This window comes from Mustela erminea, chromosome 6 (assembly GCF_009829155.1).
Source record: "Mustela erminea isolate mMusErm1 chromosome 6, mMusErm1.Pri, whole genome shotgun sequence".
In the NCBI taxonomy this organism is placed as follows: domain Eukaryota; kingdom Metazoa; phylum Chordata; class Mammalia; order Carnivora; family Mustelidae; genus Mustela; species Mustela erminea.
The window spans coordinates 49436444-49457474 of record NC_045619.1 but is presented as its reverse complement, the minus strand read 5'-3'; the positions used below and the strand labels follow the sequence as shown (position 1 = coordinate 49457474).

The window sequence follows — 21031 nt, the reverse complement described above, 5'->3', positions numbered from 1 at the left end:
GCTACCCCTTAACTAGCATTACTCCTGGCGTTCTACCCCTTAAAAATCGTAAACCTTTCCTTTACTGTCATACGGGAAAAAGGCAAGTTATTCTCAGATTACAGCACGCTTGTTTCCCCCACCCCCCCGTCCTTTAACCGTCGCTTTCAAGTCTCGCGAGAACAAATCCTTTTGGTCGTTGTCATGCCTCCTGAAAGGCGGTTCACGCGAAGACTGACGGAGGCCTCAGCCAACAGCATTACCTTTTAACTAGCGTCTCAATCGCGTGCGTGGGGAGACCTCCATGAACCCTGACCTCGGCTCTCCGTGGCGTCCCGCGTTTGTCGCCCCCGCCCCCGGAGCGAAGGAGGCGGGTTTTGGCCTCTTGCCCGAGGGAGTGAGTGCGGTGAGAGTGGCAGCGAGACCGACCCGAGTGGAGGTGTCTGGCTCCCCGGAGAGGCCCTGCTGTACTCCTCGCTGCCCATGAGCTCGGTTCCCAGCGAGCGGCGCCGTCGTTAGGCCGACCCCGTAGCCTCTGCTTCCTCCAGGACAGGCCCACGCCTCTCCGAGGAGGGGGCAGCCCGTCCAGGCGCCTCCCTAGTCAGCGTCGGCGTCGCGCTGCGACCCTGGAAGCGGGAGCCGCCGCGAACGAGAGGAGGAGCGCCAGCAACAGCGGCGGCGGCAGCGGGCAGCGGCACCAGCAACGCCAGCGGGCGGGATCGAGGCCGTCAACATGGCGAGCGCCTCGTACCACATTTCCAATTTGCTGGAAAAAATGACATCCAGCGACAAGGACTTCAGGTGAGGCCGAAATCCGACCGTAAACCCACCTTGGGGTCCCCTCTCCGCGGCCCTGGCCCTCACACGGGCCTTGCCCCACCCCTTTGGCCTTGGCCGGTATGTGCGCCTTCCCGAGCTCTCCGGCCCACCCCCCGTTCCCTGATCCCGCAGGTTCCTTTTTCTCCCACCTTCCAACCCCCTCCCCCCCAATTCGTTCCTCTAGGCCGTTGCCCGCTGCGGGTCCGAGGCGCCTTCTGCGTCCCCAGACGCCTCCACTGCATTCCCTGCTCCCCACCCCCAGTCCCGAGACGTGGTTTTCGCGTCCCAGGTGTGTGAAGGGGCAGAATCACCCACCCTTGTGGGGAAGGGAGTTGCTCTGGGCTCGGAGACCGGGAGGCCCAGGCCTACCGGCCAGCCCGCCTTGAGCGCTAGGCCGCCCTCCTGGCTAGGGCTGAGGCTTGCTGCCCTCTCCGGGCCCCAGCGGCCGCCTCTTTTCCCGCAGAGGGAGTGGGCCTAGGTGCATTCAGCTTGAATGATCTGCTTTATTTGAGCTGTCCACGGATTGTGTTCTAAACTTTTTCTTCGGACAATTCCTTTCGTGAAGGTGGGAAGAAGGGGGTGGGGTGGGGAGGGAGCCAGGATGAGGGAACTTGACTCGCAGGGTTTTCCCGCCAGCATCTCTTGTCATTTTTCCTTGTCAGGTGAAAACTAAGCAGAAATTCGGGGTTTCGTTCTCATTTCCTTATATCCAAAACTACGGCCAGAAAGGTGAATTCCTGGACCTTAAACGTAAAGCAAGCAAATGGGTCTTCCTGATGGACGTTTTCAAAAATTGGGGGGGGGGGTGTGTGAATATGAGGCTTTATTATGGCAGTTCTGTTCTAGGAGACGAGTACTGACTGTTCCAAACCTTGGTAATATGTATACTGAAGAATTGTTATATTTTTACGGATTATCTTGGCCTCTCCCTCTCTCTCTCTCTCTCTCTTTTTTTTTTTTTTTTTGGTGCTACAGTGGTGGTTACATTCCTTTCCCACCTCCTGTCCCATCACAAAATAAATAAGCTCCCAGTCTAAAAAAGCTTTTTTATTTCTTTGATACTCGTTTTGTTCTCTAAGGCTTGGTGGTTGTATTTTGTGAGCATTTTAAAGGAAAGAACAGATGTCTTCAATTAAAATTGAAGCTGAAGCCTATTTTATTTTGTTTTATTTGTGTATATATGCACAGTACCCTTTAATATCTGAATACCTGAAAATGCCCAGACCACATCTGCCAGGAAGGGATTTTCTATTTGTGAAAGGAGAAGCATGAAAACTGTAATGATCATATTCCCAACTAAAGTGAAGTGTCAGTGTATTCACATGGTCAGTGAAACACAGTTTTGGTTCTGTGACTTCAAAGCCAGAAATGATTTTTAAAAAGTTTTGCTACCTAGGAGGTTATTAATTATTGCATTTGAAAAATTTAAAATCCAATTTGCTAATATGAAAAATTTTAGTGTTGTGACTTTTTGGAAGAGACATGTCTCTCTTTGGTTATTTTGGTATTTTAGATTTCTGTAGATCAAAATCATGGCTTATTGGAGGAAATAAAAGTCTTGCTTTTATTTTTGTTTGTGTGTTTTTTAAGGATTAGAATGCCATTTACTTTGGAGCTTCGCTTGCTCCCAGTGCAAGACACTGAAATTTAAATACACATTTGAGTGGAATATATATACACATATATATGAACTTTCAGCTATGTAGAATGTGTGGTGTGATTCCCCGTCTCCCCCACCCCCACCATTTCTGTCAATTTGGCTCATTCTGTAAAAGTACTAAATATCGTTCTGATTGTATTCAATTTCATACTAAAGATACCACTTTGCTGTAATACTGTAATAGCATGATTTTGTTCAACTGGGTAGACTTGTGTATGGGTAATATGCTTAGAATAAACAAATTAAGCCCTGTTTATACTGCATATGTGATTTTTGACTCAAGCTACTTAATTTCTTGTAAAGATGATCTATACATGATTTTGTTTTCTTTTTTAAATAAATTATATGAAAGAAATAATGCTTTGATGTTAAGCTGTAGTCAGTGTTGAACTTGATAAGAATTATCTACCAGGTTCAGCTAGAGTAAATCAAAACATTGCTGGGAAGGTTGTTATAAAAGTGTAATATTGATATATTTCTAATAGTTGGTAAAGAAGTTAATTGTATGAACTGTGACTTCCAGCTATTTGGCATTTTTAAGGTATGTTTATTAACTGTGTTTTAAAGACTTGTAAAATATCCTGAAGCCATCCAGTTACAGACAAGTCTTTCAAACTAAAGTACTCTGTATATTAAGTTACAGATAGAGAGTAACTAAAATAGTGAGCATTTAAAATCAAGTATTTTGAATATTTTTCTGTATAATTTTAGTATAGGCATTTATTTGTATATATGTGTTCTATTTTAAAATTATCCCTTCTACTTTCTCATTTGGAATTTGTTTATTTTGGTGTAAATATCAGTTAGTTGCTATGTGTTTTAAAATAGCTAGTAACAAAGATCTTGAGGACAGAGTTAATATTATAGGATATCTAGTGCAAACCACTCTACTTATGCTAAGGGGAGACAAAAACAGTAATATATCTAAAAGGAAAAAAAAAAAATTACTCCCCTCATGCTAGACTCCAAAGAGACTAAAATATGGGCTCTAGTCATATGTTCTAGTCTAGTAGGATTTTTTCTTGGGAACTGTCTATGAGATCTTGGGGAGACTACTTAATCTGGGACTAAATTTTTACTTTGAGAAACTTGTTCTTGGGTGATTACAAAAGGTCCCTTATAGACCTGAAATTTTAGGTGTCTGAATAACTAAATAGTCCATTCATATGAAGAAAGTAAAGAAATGGGTACAGGCTAAAAATTTTTCAGATGTTAGCATTTTTAAAAGAATCATTTTGTAGGATTTAAATCATGGGTTCAATTTATTGGTGAGGGACATCTGATGTCCTTTTTCTTTCATGTTTTAGTATTCTGCACTCTTTGAAGGCAGTATTTTAAGGTTTACTACTAGTAGGTAGGTCATTCTGTAGATACCAGAATGAAAACTTAAATGTGCATAAACCATGTGAATGCTCTATTTATGAATATTAATATTGAAAATTAGGTTGCGATAACTTAAGTTTTACTCATATGTTTTACCACCAATTGAATTTAAGTATTCCAAGGACTAAGGAGCTGAAGAAAATTTATCACTGTTCTGTCTTTATCTACATAGTAGTTAACATTAATGCTTACTGTCAGCTTTATATACTGGATATATACACTCAGGTGTGATGGTGTTCATTAAATACTTGTCCAGGGTGAGTTAGACATTAGATCTGGGGTTTCCAGACCATCCCCAACTCCAACCCCAACCCCCAGAGCATGAACTCCTTTTTTTTTTTTTTTTAAGATTTTATTTATTTATTTGACAGAGATCGTAAGTAGGCAGAGGCAGGCAGAGAGAAAGAGGGGGAAGCAGGCTCCCCACTGATCAGGGAGCCGTATGTGGGGCTGGATCCCAGGGCCCTGAGATCATGACCTGAGCCAAAGGCAAAGGCTTAACCCACTGAGCCACCTAGGTGCCCCCAGAGCTTGAACTCTTAGCTACTGTGTTATGTTACTTCTCCAGGGTTTTGACTAGGGGACATTAAGACTAAACTTAAATTTCATTTCCCTCTCAGGCTTATGGAGTATTTTGTGCTAGAAGACACTTTAAGTAATTCCCTGAGAGGGACTGCAAAATGTTTTAAGATCTAGTGCTTGCCCTCAGTAATATTTACATACTTGTTGAATTGTTTAAGACACTTTTACAAAAAGATAACCCAGAGCAGTATGTAGTTCTCAGCCTTAAGTGGTAGAGAAGATAATAGCAAGGAGATTCCTGTTGGTGGAATCACTCACGTGAGTTAGGTCTTGAAATTGTAGGTAGAGAAAATGAGCACAAGTGTGAAGTGTGAAAGGTCACTATACAAGTAGATAATCTTGACTGGAGCTGGTTTGTTTAGGGAACTGCTTGAGGGTAGGGAACTTGTTTTACCAAACTGAGTGCTCCACTGTTTTGGACTTGTGGGTTCTCAGGTGATAGTTTTAGTTGGATTTTAATTACAGAGTTAAAGAGAAAAACATGTAACGATTTTGAGAAATTTCTTCCAGAAACCATTGTAAAAATCTGTCAATTTTTAAAAATATCATTTGATACAATCTTAAAATAATTACTACATTGCAGAATTTCCTAGCTTGATAATGGTTTATGTTACCAAATTTATGTATGTATGTCTTTTGGATATTAGCAGGTATTTTCTTCTTGGAAACTGTAAATGCTAATAAAAAAAAACTCAGGCCTCATACGGAATTCACTTTCAGAGCTGGAAGGGACTTCAGGATCCTATAACATAGCTGAAAATAATGTATGGGTATTTATAATAATGTAACAATAAATACTAGCGAAGTTCTCTGTACTACCTGTGCTTGAAGAAAAGTAAGTTTTAATCAGAGGAAATCGATTTGTAGAGTTTTTAAGAAGGTGATTTCTGGGCACCCTTTAGGTACTTTGCAGGTTGATGGCGGTAAGTTACTGGATTTCACTTACGTGATTTTTCTTGATAAAGCTGTACTGCTAACACGGATTATCAGCAATGATGAAAGCTCACCACTGAAAAATAGACTTCATTGAGGAAGCTGGAAAGAAGAGGACTAAAAATTTTACTTACATGAACAATATTAAGACCCTCCTAAATTAATACTCCAAGGGAATAAATTAGAAAAAATGAGATAGTAGTGGTGTGTGTATGAGTTCCTTGAAAGATCATGAACTCACTGGATGGTGCAGTTGGCTCTTAATCACATAGATTTCTGTTAGTAACGGGTGAAATTGTTCTTGTATATGTATGAGGGGAAGGGTTGTGAGACAGCTCATTGTGCAATACAAGGTATCTATTTCTGCCATTGTTTCTGTACATGTCTGCATTGGATTTATTAAAGATGAATAAGTTCTCCCCTCAAGGAACTTTCAGTCCAGTGGAATAAGCCAGGTGTATAGATTCTATCCTGTGACTGTCTTGTTCATAACTGTGTGTGCAGAGCCTAGCACAGTTCCTCATGATGGTACTCCTGGACTATTTATTGAATACGTGAGATGGCATTGTCTATAGGTTATGCCCACCTGGGACTGCCTTAGAAGCTTGAAAGTTAGCATTTTAACTTTCCGGTCTCCCACCTTAAGCCTTTTTTTTTTCCCCCCTATTTTGTCCTATCGTATTACCATGTACCAGATGTCCCAGTTGGAAAAATCTCGATGTCACCTTTCTACCTTTTTCTCTCTCATTTAATTTCCTGATTAGTATTTCTCAGAATGAGTCTTCCTGTCTCAGGCTTCTTTTTAATCCAGTCTTTTGGTAACTCTTCCGTTAGAATTTTCTAAATACCTCAGCTGATGATTGCCCTCCTCACTAATTCCTGTTGACTACGAGATAAACTCTAAACTTCTTAGCTGTTGCCCACTAAGATCATTGAAATTACTCTTCCCCAAGTTTCTAACAAGCTCTGTGTAAATAATTTAATAGATATTTTCTTTGCGTACCTATTTGATAGACAGCATTGTTTATCACTCTTTCCTTCTTGAAATTCTCTAAAATAGGCATCCTTGTCACAGATCGGGTTTATTACCATAGAGGGAGAGAGAACACACACTATGGGCAGTCTCAGTTAAAGAGTGTAAGGCCCCATTCATTTGGGTAATTTTGGGAAGGTTCTAAGGAAGTGGAGTTCCAAACTGGATTGTTGGAATGTTGGGACAATTCCATCGTTTGATATCTTAATATGAAGAGGGCAAGACTAAAGCAGAGGAGAAGCTGTAATTGGTGAAGAAGTAGCAGTCACTTAATGAGTTAGAGAGGAAGATGTGTTTGGTATTTTGTGTTAAGTGAACTTGTCTGAAATGGCTGTTCTGTGAGGTTGTTGATGTCTAGGAAAACAATACACTTTCTTTGTATGCATCAGCTCTGTTTGGAATAACATTCAGATGTAGGTATGAGCCTCATATCAGTTCCTGGACTGTAGGGCTACTTTCTTTTGTTTTTGTTTTTTCCCTTTTCTTTTTTTTTTTTTTTTAAAGATTTTATTTATTTATTTGACAGAGAGAAATCACAAGTAGATGGAGAGGCAGCCAGAGAGAGAGGGAAGCAGGCTCCCTGCTGAGCAAAGATCCCGATATGGGACTCGATCCCAGGACCCTGAGATCATGACCTGAGCCGAAGGCAGCGGCTTAACCCACTGAGCCACCCAGGCGCCCCTGTTTTTTCCCTTTTCTTAGTCCTCCCTTTTGACCAGCAGCCGATGGAGTTAGGCTGCAGGTCATGATTGATTTATGATGTCTGCATCTTCACTGTTGCTGAGACTTTGTTGAATAGGATCAGAGGAATGGCCATTCCGTGTAGTCTGTAGTTGAGCCAGCTTTATTAATCCTTTCTCTTCTTGTGAGTGGTTGAACCATCTGATATGACAATGGCAGCTCGGTAACAGTAAGACTCTGGAAGAGATATATACATACCTGACTATAACACCCAAGTCCCGTGGTTTTCCTCCTACTTATTTGTCCATTTTCTAGCTCATCCCATTCCATCCCCATATCTAATCCATTTCAAAGACTTATTTTAACCTTTTAAAACTCAAATAGTTGGTTCTTATTATTGTCTGTAGGTAGTACTATCAAGTTACCATGAACATTGAATTAGTGATACTGAGCCATTACTTCTAGGGGAAATATAGTGGTAGGTTCCTGTGAGCCTCTAGTCGCAGTTGATCAGTTCATAACCTTGTTTTATGTTTATTTCTGTTTAAAGACAACCTTATTTAATATATGTTGTTGATTCATTCACATTGTGCTCACAGCCAGTAGTGCTGTCACTTCATGCCTGAGAAAAGCTTATCTAATACATGTATTTTTTTTCTGAAAGACACAGCTTTCTTGTACCTAGGAATACTAGACAGCACTACACTATGCTTGGGGCTCATTTTAAACAGCAAAATTAACCAGCAACAAAAAGCACAAAGGCGAAAGATGTGGCACTAGGTAGAGGATACTTTTTATGGTATATGAGCTGAAACAAGAAGGCATTTACTCTGCTAGTAATGTAAGAATTGATTGTATGTCCATATTTCTCCCTCCATAGATTGTCATAATCCTAATTGTAGCTGCCATCATTTCTCACTTAGACTGCTACAGTAATTCTCTTAACTTTCTCCATTCATTTTGGGTAAATGAGGATTGGTTCCCTCTACACTCTGATGATAGTGTAGCTGGAGTAATGTTTCTGAAATACACATTTGATCATTTCAGTATCCTGCCCATCTCTGACCTAGATGCCTTTCAGTAGCCTCCCATAGCTCTTAGAATAAAACAAATCCTAATAAGACCCCCAGCTCTCTTCAATCTCTTGGCCCCTGCTTACATGTCTGCCCCCCCCCCCCCGCAAATTCCTGCCTATGCTTCAGAGTTCAGTCTTTCCTGATGCACGACACTTAGTGCAACCTACATCAGGTTACTTTATTAAACCTTTGAGTATTCTTTGTGCCCTGTTCCTTTCCTTCCCTTCCTAGCATTTGTCTCTGTTCATAATTACATATATCGTTAACCCATATATGTAGTTTTTAAAACCAGTATGTCTCTGTGATTGTATTGTAAGCTCCAAGACAATAGGAACTGTTTGCTTTTGCCATCTCTTGTTTATACAGGGTTGAGCATAGTACCTGATACATAGATAATAGGTTCTCATTACATAGTCAGTGAGTATGTCAGATCTTTCTTATCTTGACGTCAGCCTCCATTTCCATCTTCTTGTTAGAGTTCTTTGTACCTGCCTCTGTCACAGCCACACTTAACTGCTTCTTAGCCTTTCACTCGAAAGTGTTAGTCCCTCAGTACTGTTGCTGCTGCCACCACCCCCACCCCAACACAGACAAAAATAAAAATTTAAAATTCCAAACCAGCTTTCCCCAGGCACACCCCTGTTAATCTTTTGAAATCCAGACTAACTGTCAGTTCTTTGGTGTGATCAGTGTCAAATGTCCTTGAGTATTTTTAAAAATCTGTAAGGTTGAGATTTGTCCATGTACCTGCCTGTCTGCCACAGTAAGGGAAAAGATGAGGAGGAAGGGGCTGGGTCTGCCTTATCATCTTAGGTCTTACACCATGCCTAGAGCATTATTACGTGCTTAAGAGACATTTTACAAATTGGCTTTTGAATCTGCCATGAACAGCTTTTTATCTGGTTAAACAACTTCTTAACAGGATGATTTATAATGCAAATTTTTATATCAAATTAAAGAAGGAAGAAATTCTTAGAACTTTCTGGTTGGGGGTCACCGTTAAAAATTAACTCTTAGTATAACTTCCTATTGCTGACATTACTGGGATTCATTTCAGCTTTCAAAAATGTTTAACTGTTAGTCATCTGATTTGTTAAATTAAAAACATGGAAGTATAGTTGATATACAATGTTATATTAGTTTCAGGTGTACCACAAAGTGATTTGACAGTTCTAATTCTCTGCATTACACAGTCCTCACCAAGCTAAGTATAGTCACCATACAAAATTATTACAGTATTAGTGGCTATATTCCTGTGCTTTACTTTTCATCCCTGCTATTTATTTTATAGCTGGAAGTTTGTGCCTCTTAATCCCCTTTAATACCCTCTAGGCCCATACATGCATGTTATTGAGAGTGGCAATATTTCATCCTTTTTTTGTGGCTATTTCATAAAATATTCCATTGTTCTTTAATCCATTTATCTGTTAGAGGACACTTGGGTTGCTTCCATATGTTGGCTGTTGTAAACATAGGGGTGCATGTATTTTTTTAAATTAGTGTTTTGGTTTTGGTAGATACCTAGCAGTGGAATTACTACATCGTATGGTATTCCTATTTTTAATTTTTTGAGGAACATCCATGCCATTTTCCACAGTGGCTGCACCATTTTGCATCCTACCCACAGGGAACAGGGTTTCCCCTTTGTCCGCATCCTTGCCAGTGCTTGTTATTTCTTGTATTTTTGATACTAGCCAATCTGACTGGTGTGAGGTGATATCCTGTGGTTTTGTATTAATCCTAGATTTTTGAAAATCAGTAGACTTCTCTGAGGTCAGCAGCCATGGTTTATTTACTTTTTATCTATCCTTTGCTCACTCATAGTCCAGCCTTTATAGCATAATAGGCAATGAATAAGTAAGTGGCAAATAAAGGAAAAAATCTGTTTACCAGTAGACTCCCTTCAGAACCTTAAACAACTTTTTGCATTGGGATTATTTGCCTTTTTACCTAAATTAATGGCCATGTTCTCTTCAACCAGATGATGAGCATTTCTGGGGTCTTTAGAGGTCCTAACTACTCTGGTTTTATTTCATGATTTTATGGAAGCAAAATGGCTATTTTTAATGCTTTGTGTGTAGAATTCCTGCATTAGTATGCTATTACTCAGTTTTTTGTGTTTTTTTTCTAGAATATTGTGTGGTTTTAATTTCATTTGTCATATAAAATGGGGAGGGGCTATCAATTACAACTGTGTTCATTTTAAAAGAAGTACATGCTTACTTTACCTTGTATAATCCCAATTTGAACACAGACTTTTTAAGCTGTTTCACAAAACTTGGTAGGAATTGTGCCTGCATTGTAGTTTAAAACTTCTTTAAATTAACCTTAAATGAACATACTAACTCTTTAAATAACAAATAGTGAATTGCTAAGTTAATAAATTGTTTTGCCAATCCTTACCACATAGTTTATTGCCTGTATTGCCAGACTATCTGCATAGCTGTTTATCATTTCAGTTCCAATAGTTAGTGTTTTTTAATTGATTGATTTAATTGAAGACACGGATTTTGACATTATAAATAGTTTACTTTTACTCAAACTTGATCTGGTTCAGATACATGAAAAAGGCATTTAAGTATTTGTTACTGCAGTTAGGTTATTTCAATAGGTAGAGAAGAGCCAGAATTAGGGGAAAAATTCAGTCGGCCTTCAGACAGATTGGGGGGGCTTTATTTCAGTGTGATTATCTGTTACTCTTGAGAAATTACTTTTAAAACAATGAATCAGCTAGTGAGGTTTATGAGAAAAAAATGAGAGTCTATTTACTTTATTTTTGTTTCCTATTCAACCCTTTCATTTAAAGCTGAGATTAGACAGTTGTTCACTCTGGGGTTTTTTGTTAGGCTATTTATTCAGTATGAAACTTGTCTTTGGCAGTAGTTCTTAAGGGGAGGGGGCTGAATGTCAGATGGAACAACATTCTAGAATTGCTCCTCACCATTTTGAAAATAGACCTGATAAACCTTGTGATGGGAGTTGGAGTGGAAGTGAGAATTTGTATTTTGGAAATTTCCCAGTAATTTTTTAATATGTGATCCCCACCCTTCAATCCAATAGAGAATATTATATAGGAAGGTATTATGTTTGTAGTTAAAGACTTCCTAGATAAAATTCAAATCACAGGTAAAGGAAAAGGTAAAGAGGAGTTTTTCTCCTCTTGAAAGCAGTGATACAATTAATTATGAAAATGAAAATTATGAAAATGAAAGAGCACTCATGGTAGATCCTATCAGTAACTTAAAATAGAACTGACCTGGGGAAGATAATTTAAAGTGATGGTACCTAATTTAAAAGAGTTTGTTAGGACTTACGATAGTTAGGTAAGGATGATAGCATTAGATTTGAAAGAGATGATCTTTGTGCTTAAAAAATTTAAATTATCAACAAATTTAATTTTTTGATAGGTTTATGGCTACAAATGATTTGATGACAGAACTGCAGAAAGATTCCATCAAGTTGGATGATGACAGTGAAAGGAAAGTAGTGAAAATGATTTTGAAGTTACTGGAAGATAAAAATGGAGAGGTACAGAATTTAGCTGTCAAATGGTAAGTGTTTTTTACTTGCTTCCTACCCCTACCATAAAAGACTCAATGTAATAGTTGCTAAATTATTTTAGTCTTGTACTATGTCTTTCCGGAATTTTCTTTACAATTTATGGATGAGTGGTGAATGTTTAATGTTTGTATATGGTACATATGATGCACTTCTTAAGGTTTCTTTTTTTTTCTTTAAAGATTTTATTTATTTATCTGATGGAGCGAGAGAGCACAGCAGGTGAAACAGTAGAGGGAGAAAGGGAACAGTAGAGGGAGAGGGAGAAGCAGGCTCCCCACTGAGGAAGGAGCCTGATGCAAGACTTCCCAGGATGCTGGGATCATGACCTAAGCCAAAGGCAGATGCTTAACCATCTGAGCCACCCAGATGTCCCATACATTTCTTGAAGTCTTTTATGGTGTTTTGATTCATACGAAATACATAATGGAAACTGCAGACAGAGTGATTATCTCACTTGTTTGACCTGGTTTTTTTTAGCCCAGTTTAGAAGGCCTACCTGCCTCTGTCCATTTCTGTATGAGAATTTAAGAACCAGTGATCAAGGGAAGTTAAAAATAATAAGAATTTATAAAGAACAGCAGCATTTAAGATCATAGTTAGCACAAATTCAGACTGATGATACAGCAGTTACAAAGAATTTTTCCTAAAAATGGGAATTCAGTTGTCTTTGTGTACAGTGCAGTAGGAGCATATTATTAGACATGGTATTGACAGACTATTTTTAGTAATAGGGTACAGAATTTGAGCTCTCAATAAATTATGTTAATGGATTATTTCATTTATATGTATCAAATACTAGAAAACCTTAACAATTTACATAGTAAGTTATTAGAAAGTATAGCCTTTAGTTTCATGTAACAAACACTGGAATTTTATATCATTTTTTATGTCCTGTAAAATTAGGCAACAATTTAAGTAAAACATTGCCTCATTATGACTCCTTTATTGCACTTACAAAAATTTTTTTTTAAAGATTTTATTTAAGAGAGAGAGAGAGAGTGCACGTGTGCACGCGCATACACACAAGGAGGAGTGGGGAAGGGTGGAGGGAGAGGGAGAAGCAGATTCCCCACTGAGCAGAGAGTTTTCCGGGATCCTGACCTGAGCAGAAGGCAGATACTCAACTGACTGAGCCACCCAGACACCCAACATTGCATTTTATTACAAAGGTTTTAAGTTTGTTTTAGGCTTAGGTTTTACATACCTGCTATAAAAATGTGAGAAATCATTGGTCAGCATAGAGTTTCTAGACATGCAGTACAATTTTCTTTAACTTGGGACATTTGCAAGTTTAAAATAAGTCTTAAAAAGGTAAGTTGGAGAATAATGCAGTGAATATAATTTTACTTTAGTTATTTTTCATCTTTAAATTTTGTTGCCTGTGCTTAATAAAATAAAATATTGTTCAAAATATATGATGAACATATACCAGCTTTTAAAAGTGGTTGATATAAGGTAGTCTTTGTCCGAAATTGAGAGTTGAGAGATACATAGCTCTTAACTCACTTGCGTAGGAATCTTCTCATTAGGAACCTGAGCTTTTGGGTCTTTCGAAGACCTTTTATTCTTAAAACGTAACAGATTGGGGGGAAGAAATGGCATATATTCAAGAAAAAAAAAGAATGAAGGTAAAAAACAAAAGTAATATAGGAGGAGATAAAAACCCAAGAACTGATTTTTAAAGGAGGGAAAATCACAATAGATAAATTACTAACTAGCCTTATCAGGAAATAGGGAAAATTGTCAAAGAACTCATCACCCAAAAGAAACTCAGGCCCAGAAGTCTTTAACACATGTCTTTGAAACCTCAAAGAACAGATAGTTCCAGTACAGAGAGTTCTAGTACTATTCCAGTACATAAAACTTCCCAAACTTTTATTTAAACTGATAACATATTCTGACTGAGGATAACACTGAAAAAGAAAACTACAGACCGTTTAAATGTTCAGATATAATCCAGCAATACAGAAAATGTGATACACCATGACCAAGTGAGATTAATTCCAGGAATGAGGGCGGTTCAGTATTATGTGCTTTGTTAATATATTTCATTATGTTAGTAGATAAGAGGAAGAAAAAACAGTTGTCCAGGCACTGTTAAGATTCAACATTGATGCTCGATTAAAACAAAGACACCAAAACACAACACTTACTTAGGCTACTTAGTGTAATTAGGAGTGAAACACCTTCCGAAGACCATCATCATATTCAGTATGTCACTGGAGTGAAGAACGGATCAGGGAATACTTTATCAGGAACGGAATGCTTTATCTCACTTGGGAGAATTCACTACCTGTTTCTAGGGAAACATTTAATAACGGAGTTGATGTGCTCGCTTCGGCAGCATATATACTAATAACGGAGTTGAAAAGACTTTATCAGGCGCACACACACATACACATACCTTAATCCAAAAGCCAGATACCTTTACACTAATTACCAGATACCTTTACACTAATGTCAGGAACAAATCAAAGTTGGTTTTCTGTCTCCACTACATTCTTTATTTTTTTTTTTTAAGATTTTATTTTTTTATTTATTAGAGAGAGAGACTGAGACAGCGAGAGGGGGAACACAAGCAGGGGGAATGGGAGAGGGAGAAGCAGGGTTCCTGCCGAGCAGGGGAGACCAATGCTGGGCTCGATCCCAGGACCTTGGGACCATGGCCTGAGCTGAAGGCAGATGCTTAATGACGGAACCACCCAGGCGCCCCTCCACTACATTCTTTTTGAAGGTCTTAGCCATTATAGGACAAGGGAGAATAAAATGATATGCATAAGAATTGGAAAAGGTACATGAAAGTAAGTCATTCAAGAAAAAAATTTCATGTGGACAGTAAGAAGTCAGTGAAGTAATGAGAAGTCAGGGAAGGTAATGAAGAAAAATGTGTAGTTCTCATATAAACAATAACCAGTTGGAAGATCTCATGGAATCAAATGTCCATCTATTACAGCAACAGAAAGACAAAATGCCTAGGAATTAAATGTAACAAGAAATGTTACAGTGGTGACCTTGAGTGAGGGTATTGAATAGTGTAGGTAAGGTTACAATTTTATCTTTTTCAAAACTTAAGAAGAACTTTAAAATATTCTTGACCCCTAAAAAAATGTACTTGGAACAAATGGAAAGACATTCCATGTCCTTGGATTGGATAAATCAACAAAGTTATTGATTCTCTTCAAGCTAATTCAATGCTAACTTAATTGTAAAAAATTATTTCACAAGCTAGACAAGTTGATTTTAAGGTACATTTTGGTGGGAGGGAGAAGGGCAGGTGTTTGTTTGCTCAAGATAGTCAAGAAAACTGAAGAAGTGTAACAGTTGCGGAAGTAGGAGTTGTTGCTTAGCCCTACTAGATATGAAAATAGGCTATTATGTTTCTCTAATCAAAGCAGTGCAGTAGTGAGGCATTAATGGACAAGTGGAGTAAAATAGAAAGTATGTGATAGAAAGTTGGACCCTGGGATCATGACCCAAGTTGAAGGTAGAGACTTTAACCCATTGAGCCACCAGGCGCCCCAGAGGTGGTTTTCTTATTACCAAATTGTAGGAGTTCTTCATACAGTCCAGATAGGCTCTTTGATACATACATTTTATAAATATTTTCTCCCAATTTGATGAACTTAAGTTTTTAAGTTTAGTTTTAAATTTAGTTTCATTTGATTATCTTATAAATTAATTTCAGCTTTTCTTTTATGGTAATTGCTTTCATGTCCTAAGAAGCCTTTGTTTATCTTATATCGGAACAGTTTCCTCCCTTTTTTTTTTTCTAAAAGCCGTACAGTTTCAGCTTTTACTTTTAGTCTTGTGATCTGTCTTGAATTAATTTTTGTGAAATAGGAATTGAGTTCAGTTTTTTCATGGGGACATCTCATTGTTGAAGCACTGCTTTTCCCATTGAATTGCACTGATACCAGAGATCAGTAGACTGAAAGTGTGGATTTATTTCTTCACTCTCTTGTGTTTCATTGGTGTTTTTGTGTATTATTATACCAGTACAAAACAGTTACATTAGTGTAGTGTATTAGACAACCTTGCCACTGTTGACTTTTTGGGGTGATAATTCCTTGTGAGGAGCTTACCTGTGTATTTTGTGTATTGTAGGATATTTAGTAGGATCTTGCCTTTAGCTACTATTTGCTAGAAGCATTCCTTCTTTCCCTGGGAGTGTCAACCCAGAATGTTTCCAGACATTGCCAGCTATCTACTGGAGGTTAAAAATTGCCCTTTGTTGAAAACCCCTGGTATAGATGTATACAAGTCTGTTGTAAGGTGGTGTAAGTTCTCTAGCTTCCTTCTTCCTTTCCCAAGAGAATTTTATTTTTTTAGGGTTTTTTGTTTTTTTAATTTCCATTGTAAATTTCAGAATCGGTTTGTCAATTTCATTTTTCTTTTAATCTTGCTCAAATTTTGATTGGGATTGTGTTGAAGCTATAGAGATTTTTGAAGAGAACATCTTAACAATATTGTCTTTTAACAGTGAACCATAGTATCTCATACTTACTTATTAGTCACAGTAGTTTTTGTAGATTCCTTGGGATTTTCTACCTAAATAGGGGTCATCAGTGAATATCCCCCTCTTTCAGTCCTGATTTTGGTAATTTCTGTTTTCTCTCCTTTTCCCCTCAAGTCATCTAATTAGGGATTTACCAGTTTATCAAAGAACTGTTTTTTTCTCTGTTGTTTGTTGCCTTATTTCATTGATTTCTCTTTTATTGTAATGCTCACTTTCTTCCTTTCTAATTCTTAAACAATTAAAGGTATGTATTTTTTTCTAACTACTTCTTGAGCTACATTCTACAAATTCTGATGGTATCATTCAGGTAATCTCTACACCCAGTGTGGGCTTGAATTTAGAACCCCGATATCAGGATTTGCATGCTCCACCCACTGAGCGAGCCAGCCAGGTGCCCCTGGATCGAAATAGTTTTAATTCTGTTGTGATTTTCCTTTGATCCTTGGGTTATTTAGAAGTAATTTTCAAATATTTGGAAGTTATCTAGATGTTTATTTTTATTGCTGTCTAATCTAATTCCATTTTGTTCAGAGAACCATATTCTTTAAAATTTCAGGATGTTTGTTTTGGTTTGTTTTGTCTACTTGGATTTTTTTTTTATGGTTTAGCATTGTGATACATCTTGGTGAATGAATGCCCCATGTATACTTGGAAGAAAGTATATTCTGTGGTAGAGGGGCATAATATTTTAGAAATGTCAAGTCAAGGTAGTTGATAAAGTTTAGATTTTATATTCTTCGTGATGTTTTTGTTTTTGGCATTAAATACCCAGAAGAGTTGAGTGTTTAAGTTTTCCAACTATGATTGTCAAATTATCTGTTTTTCTCTTTGATAATGTCAGATTTTGTTCCATGTATTTTAAAACCTAATGACTAAATGCATACACATTTATGTCTTCCTGATGTTTGACCTTTTTAGGAGTATAAAATGTTTCTCTTTAAATATACCTTATCTTCAAATGTATTTTCTTCTTTGTTAATATGGAAAAGTCACCCCAACTTTTTTAAGATTAGTGTTCGCATAGTGTACCTTTTTTTATTTTTCAGTTTAATCTGTGTGTTTATTTTTAAATGATGTTTCTTAGAGACAGTGAATAGTTAATTCTTGCTTTGATTCAGTCTCATAATTTTTGCCCTTTAATAAGAGTGCTTATATAGTTCATTGGCATTTATTACAAATATTTGGCACGGTTGGATTTAGGTGTGTCATTCTTCTTATTTTCATTTTGCTTTTGTTGCTCTTGATGTGTTCCCTGCCCCCACCTGCCTTCTTTTGGGTTAATCAACTCTTGTAGCAACAGTTCTCAAAGTTTGATTCGGGGGACCCTGGAACATCATGTGACCCTGAAAGTGTCAAAGTTTATCATGTGAATAATTATTTTCCCTTTGACTCTCGTTTTCTTCTAAGTGCACAGTGTAATTTTCCAGAGGCCGCATGATGTGATCATCACAACAGATCGAATACAAAGTCAAATATGAGAATCTAGTTTTTTTTTTGAAGTGCAAACATAGATATCGGTGCTATTTTTCTCACTTAGGTTAATTTTTAAAAAATTTTTTAATTTTCTCACAAGGTTAATTTTTAAAAAAATGTTTATGTTAACATGTGATAGGTTTATTTTTGTCACTTTTAATTTTTAATATAGTAAGTAGTGACAGAACCCACAAAGAAAAGTTTTGGGGGTCTTCATTGATTTTTAAAGTGTTAAAAGGGTTCCTGAAACCAAAAGGTTGTGCTTCTGTTTTATATTTAATTTTGATATCCTCTGTTGACTTTTTAGATACTATCTCCTAGTCTTTTTTGAATTGTCATTCTAGGCGGGATTATAAATTGCATCTTAAAATTACTGAAGGCTAATACTGTACCACTTGATACAAGTTATATAAACCTTGCAGCATTTTCCCATTTACTTTCTCCCTGTCTTTGTGCTGGTTTTTTTTTTTTTTTTTTTTTTGTATATTTGTGTGTATATATATCTGTAATACAGTATTATTTATAGTTTGAAGGAAAATCATATAGTCTTTTATTTTTTTAAATGTACTTATTTACTTATTAGTAATCTCTAAACCCAGTGTGGGGCTTAAACTTAACAACCGTGAGATCAAGAGTCGCATGCTCTGCCATTGAGTCAGCCAGGCACTCCTTGTAGTCTCTTAAATAAAGCCTTTTATGTACACATATTTATGTTTCTGGTGATCTTTGTAAATCCGAATAACCATCTAGTTTACTTTTTCTTTAGCCGAAAGAACTTTCTTTGGCAATTCTTGCAGTATAGATTTAGTAGTGATACAGTCTCAGTTTTTATCATGAATTGTCTTTATTTTTTTTTTTAAGATTTTATTCATTTGTTAGAGAGAGAGAGAGAGCGCATGAGAAGGGGGAGAATCAGAGGGGGAGTAAACTCCCTGCTGAGCAGGGAGCCTGATGCAGGACTCGATCCCAGGACTCCAGAATCACGACATGAGCCAAAGGCAGTTGTTTAACCAACTGAGCCACCCAGGTGCCCTTTATTTTCATTTTCAAGGGATAATTTCACTGGATTTGGAATTCTAGGTAGACCTTTTTCTGTTTTTAGTTAACATCATTATTTGGCATTCAAATTGTTGTTTTTCTAAAATACAGTTTTAGAGAGTTTACAGTCTTTATCTGCAGAAGGGTTGGTCCCAACAGAGCTGCTTTGCCATTACCAGAAGCTAGAACTCTTCACATTCATTTTTAGAATCCCCTTTATTTTCACTCCAATTTCTTCATTGTTTCATGTTAGGTTTTTACACATATGCCATGTCTTTTGTCACTGCTGTATTTTGGATTGAATTGTTCTTGGATTTCTCCAACCTTTTTATTTTTCTTTCTTCTCTTAATTTCCCAAATTGCACTCCCTATGGCTTCTCCAGTCAAGCAGTTAGTTTATTGAACATCTGTATTTGATAAATATTGATCTGACATTTATCCAGTTAAACTATTTTTATCATGTCACTTATGCTTGACAAAATGCATTGGCTCCCAGTTTTACCATATCACATTTAAATTTGCCATCCTAACTTTTAAAGGTTCTCCATAATGTCCCAGGGGCCTACCTTTCCTATTGTCCTTTATATGCCTTTTGTGTCAGACAGTTCTTTTCATCCTCATTTTTTAAACTTATTTTATTTAAATTCAGTTAACATACAGTGTATCATTAGTTTGAGATATAGAGTTCAGTAATTCATCAGTTGCATATAACACCCAGTGCTCATTAACATTCCCCCACCCACTTCCCCTCCAGCAACCCTGTTTGTTTCTTATAGTTAAGAGTCTCTTATGGTTTGTCTCCCTCTCTGATTTTGTCTTATTTAATTTTTGCCTCCCTTCCTCTATGATCCTCTGTTTTGTTTCTTAAGTTCCACATATGAGTAAAACCATGATAATTATTTCTGATTGACTTATTTCACTTACCATGATACCCTCTGTTTCCATTCACATTAGTGTAAATGGTGCCATTTCATGCTTTTTGATGGCTGAGTAATATTCGTGTGTGTGCGTGCGCGCGCGCGCACACACACACACACACACACACACACACACACACCTTTATCCAGTCATCTGTTGGTGGACATTTGGGCTCTTTACATAGTTTGGCTGTTGTGGACATTGCTGCTATAAATATTGGGGTGCAGGTGTCCCTTTGGATCACAATGTTTGTATCCTTTGGGTAAATACCTAGTAGTTCAGTTGTGGGATTGTAGTGTAGCTCTATTTTTAACTTCTTGAAGAACCTCCATACTGTTTTCCATAGTGGCTGTACCAGCTTGCATTCCCACCAACAGTGTAGGAGGGTTCCCCTTTCTCCACATCCTTGCCAACATTTGTTGTTTCCTGACTTGTTAATTTTAGCCATTCTGACTGGTGTGATATGGCATCTGATTGTGGTTTTGATTTGTATTTCCCTGATGCCAAGTGATGTTGAGCATTTTTTCATGTGTCTGTTGGGCATTTGTAGGTCTTCTTTGCAGAAATGTCTATTCATGTCTTCTGCCCAGTTCTTGACAGGATTATTTGGCTTTTTGGGTGTTGAGTATGTTAAGTTCTTTTACCTTCTCCCATTCCTTGAGCTGTCTTTTGGTTTTGTCGACTGCTTCCTTTGTTGTGCAAAACCTTTTTATCTTCATGAAGACCCAGTAATTCATTTTTGCTGTTGCTTCCCATTCCTCATTTTTTTAATATGAATTCCATTCATTCTGGTCTCTGATCTTTCCATTTAAAATGCTCTTTTCTAACAATATCCTATAAACTAAGTACCTAAAAATATGTCCTTAGGTGCAGTCTTCTGTCCTGTAAATACTAATATAGAATTTAAGAGTTTTTAAAAAGAAATTGTGCAGAGTGGTGCCTGTCTTCATTTCATTTCTAAAATAGCTTTGTGAATTTCTTAACCTTATCAACCAGTGGTAAATATTTGGAGATAGGGACATTACTTTTCTTATTCAGTATAGTCTTAAATATAAGGGCTCTTCAATGAAAATTGATGTACCAAGCATCTGTGTGCTAAATTCTTTGGGAAGGGCACTAAGGAAGAACTTTTCTCCGTCGACAATCAGTGGACCTTCATGCAAACCTATAATAATAATAATATAAAACACTAGTATGAACAGAATATCCAAGGTTCTTTGGGAACACAGAGTAGTACTAACTTGTTCGCTTTTTGTAACCAGTGGTTTGATGCTTTTTAAAATTTAAACAGGAAAATAGAAGGAATGTGAATTCTTTTGGTTCACAAGGTGGAGTTGGTGATAGAGGATAGGAGGAAGGCAGGATCAGAGTTGGCAAAG

The 21031-nt window shown here is 37.4% G+C and overlaps 1 protein-coding gene across 1 annotated transcript in view; it reads left to right on the top strand.

The window, feature by feature from the left end:
• Positions 1-213: 213 nt before the first annotated feature.
• CAND1 (cullin associated and neddylation dissociated 1) overlaps positions 214-21031 on the top strand; it is a 41420-nt gene continuing 20602 nt past the window's right edge. The window contains exons 1-2 of the mRNA XM_032347114.1: positions 214-780; positions 11554-11697. Coding sequence (XP_032203005.1) covers positions 713-780; positions 11554-11697 — 212 coding nt within the window. The 5' untranslated portion in view covers positions 214-712. The remainder of the gene's footprint in view (positions 781-11553; positions 11698-21031) is intronic.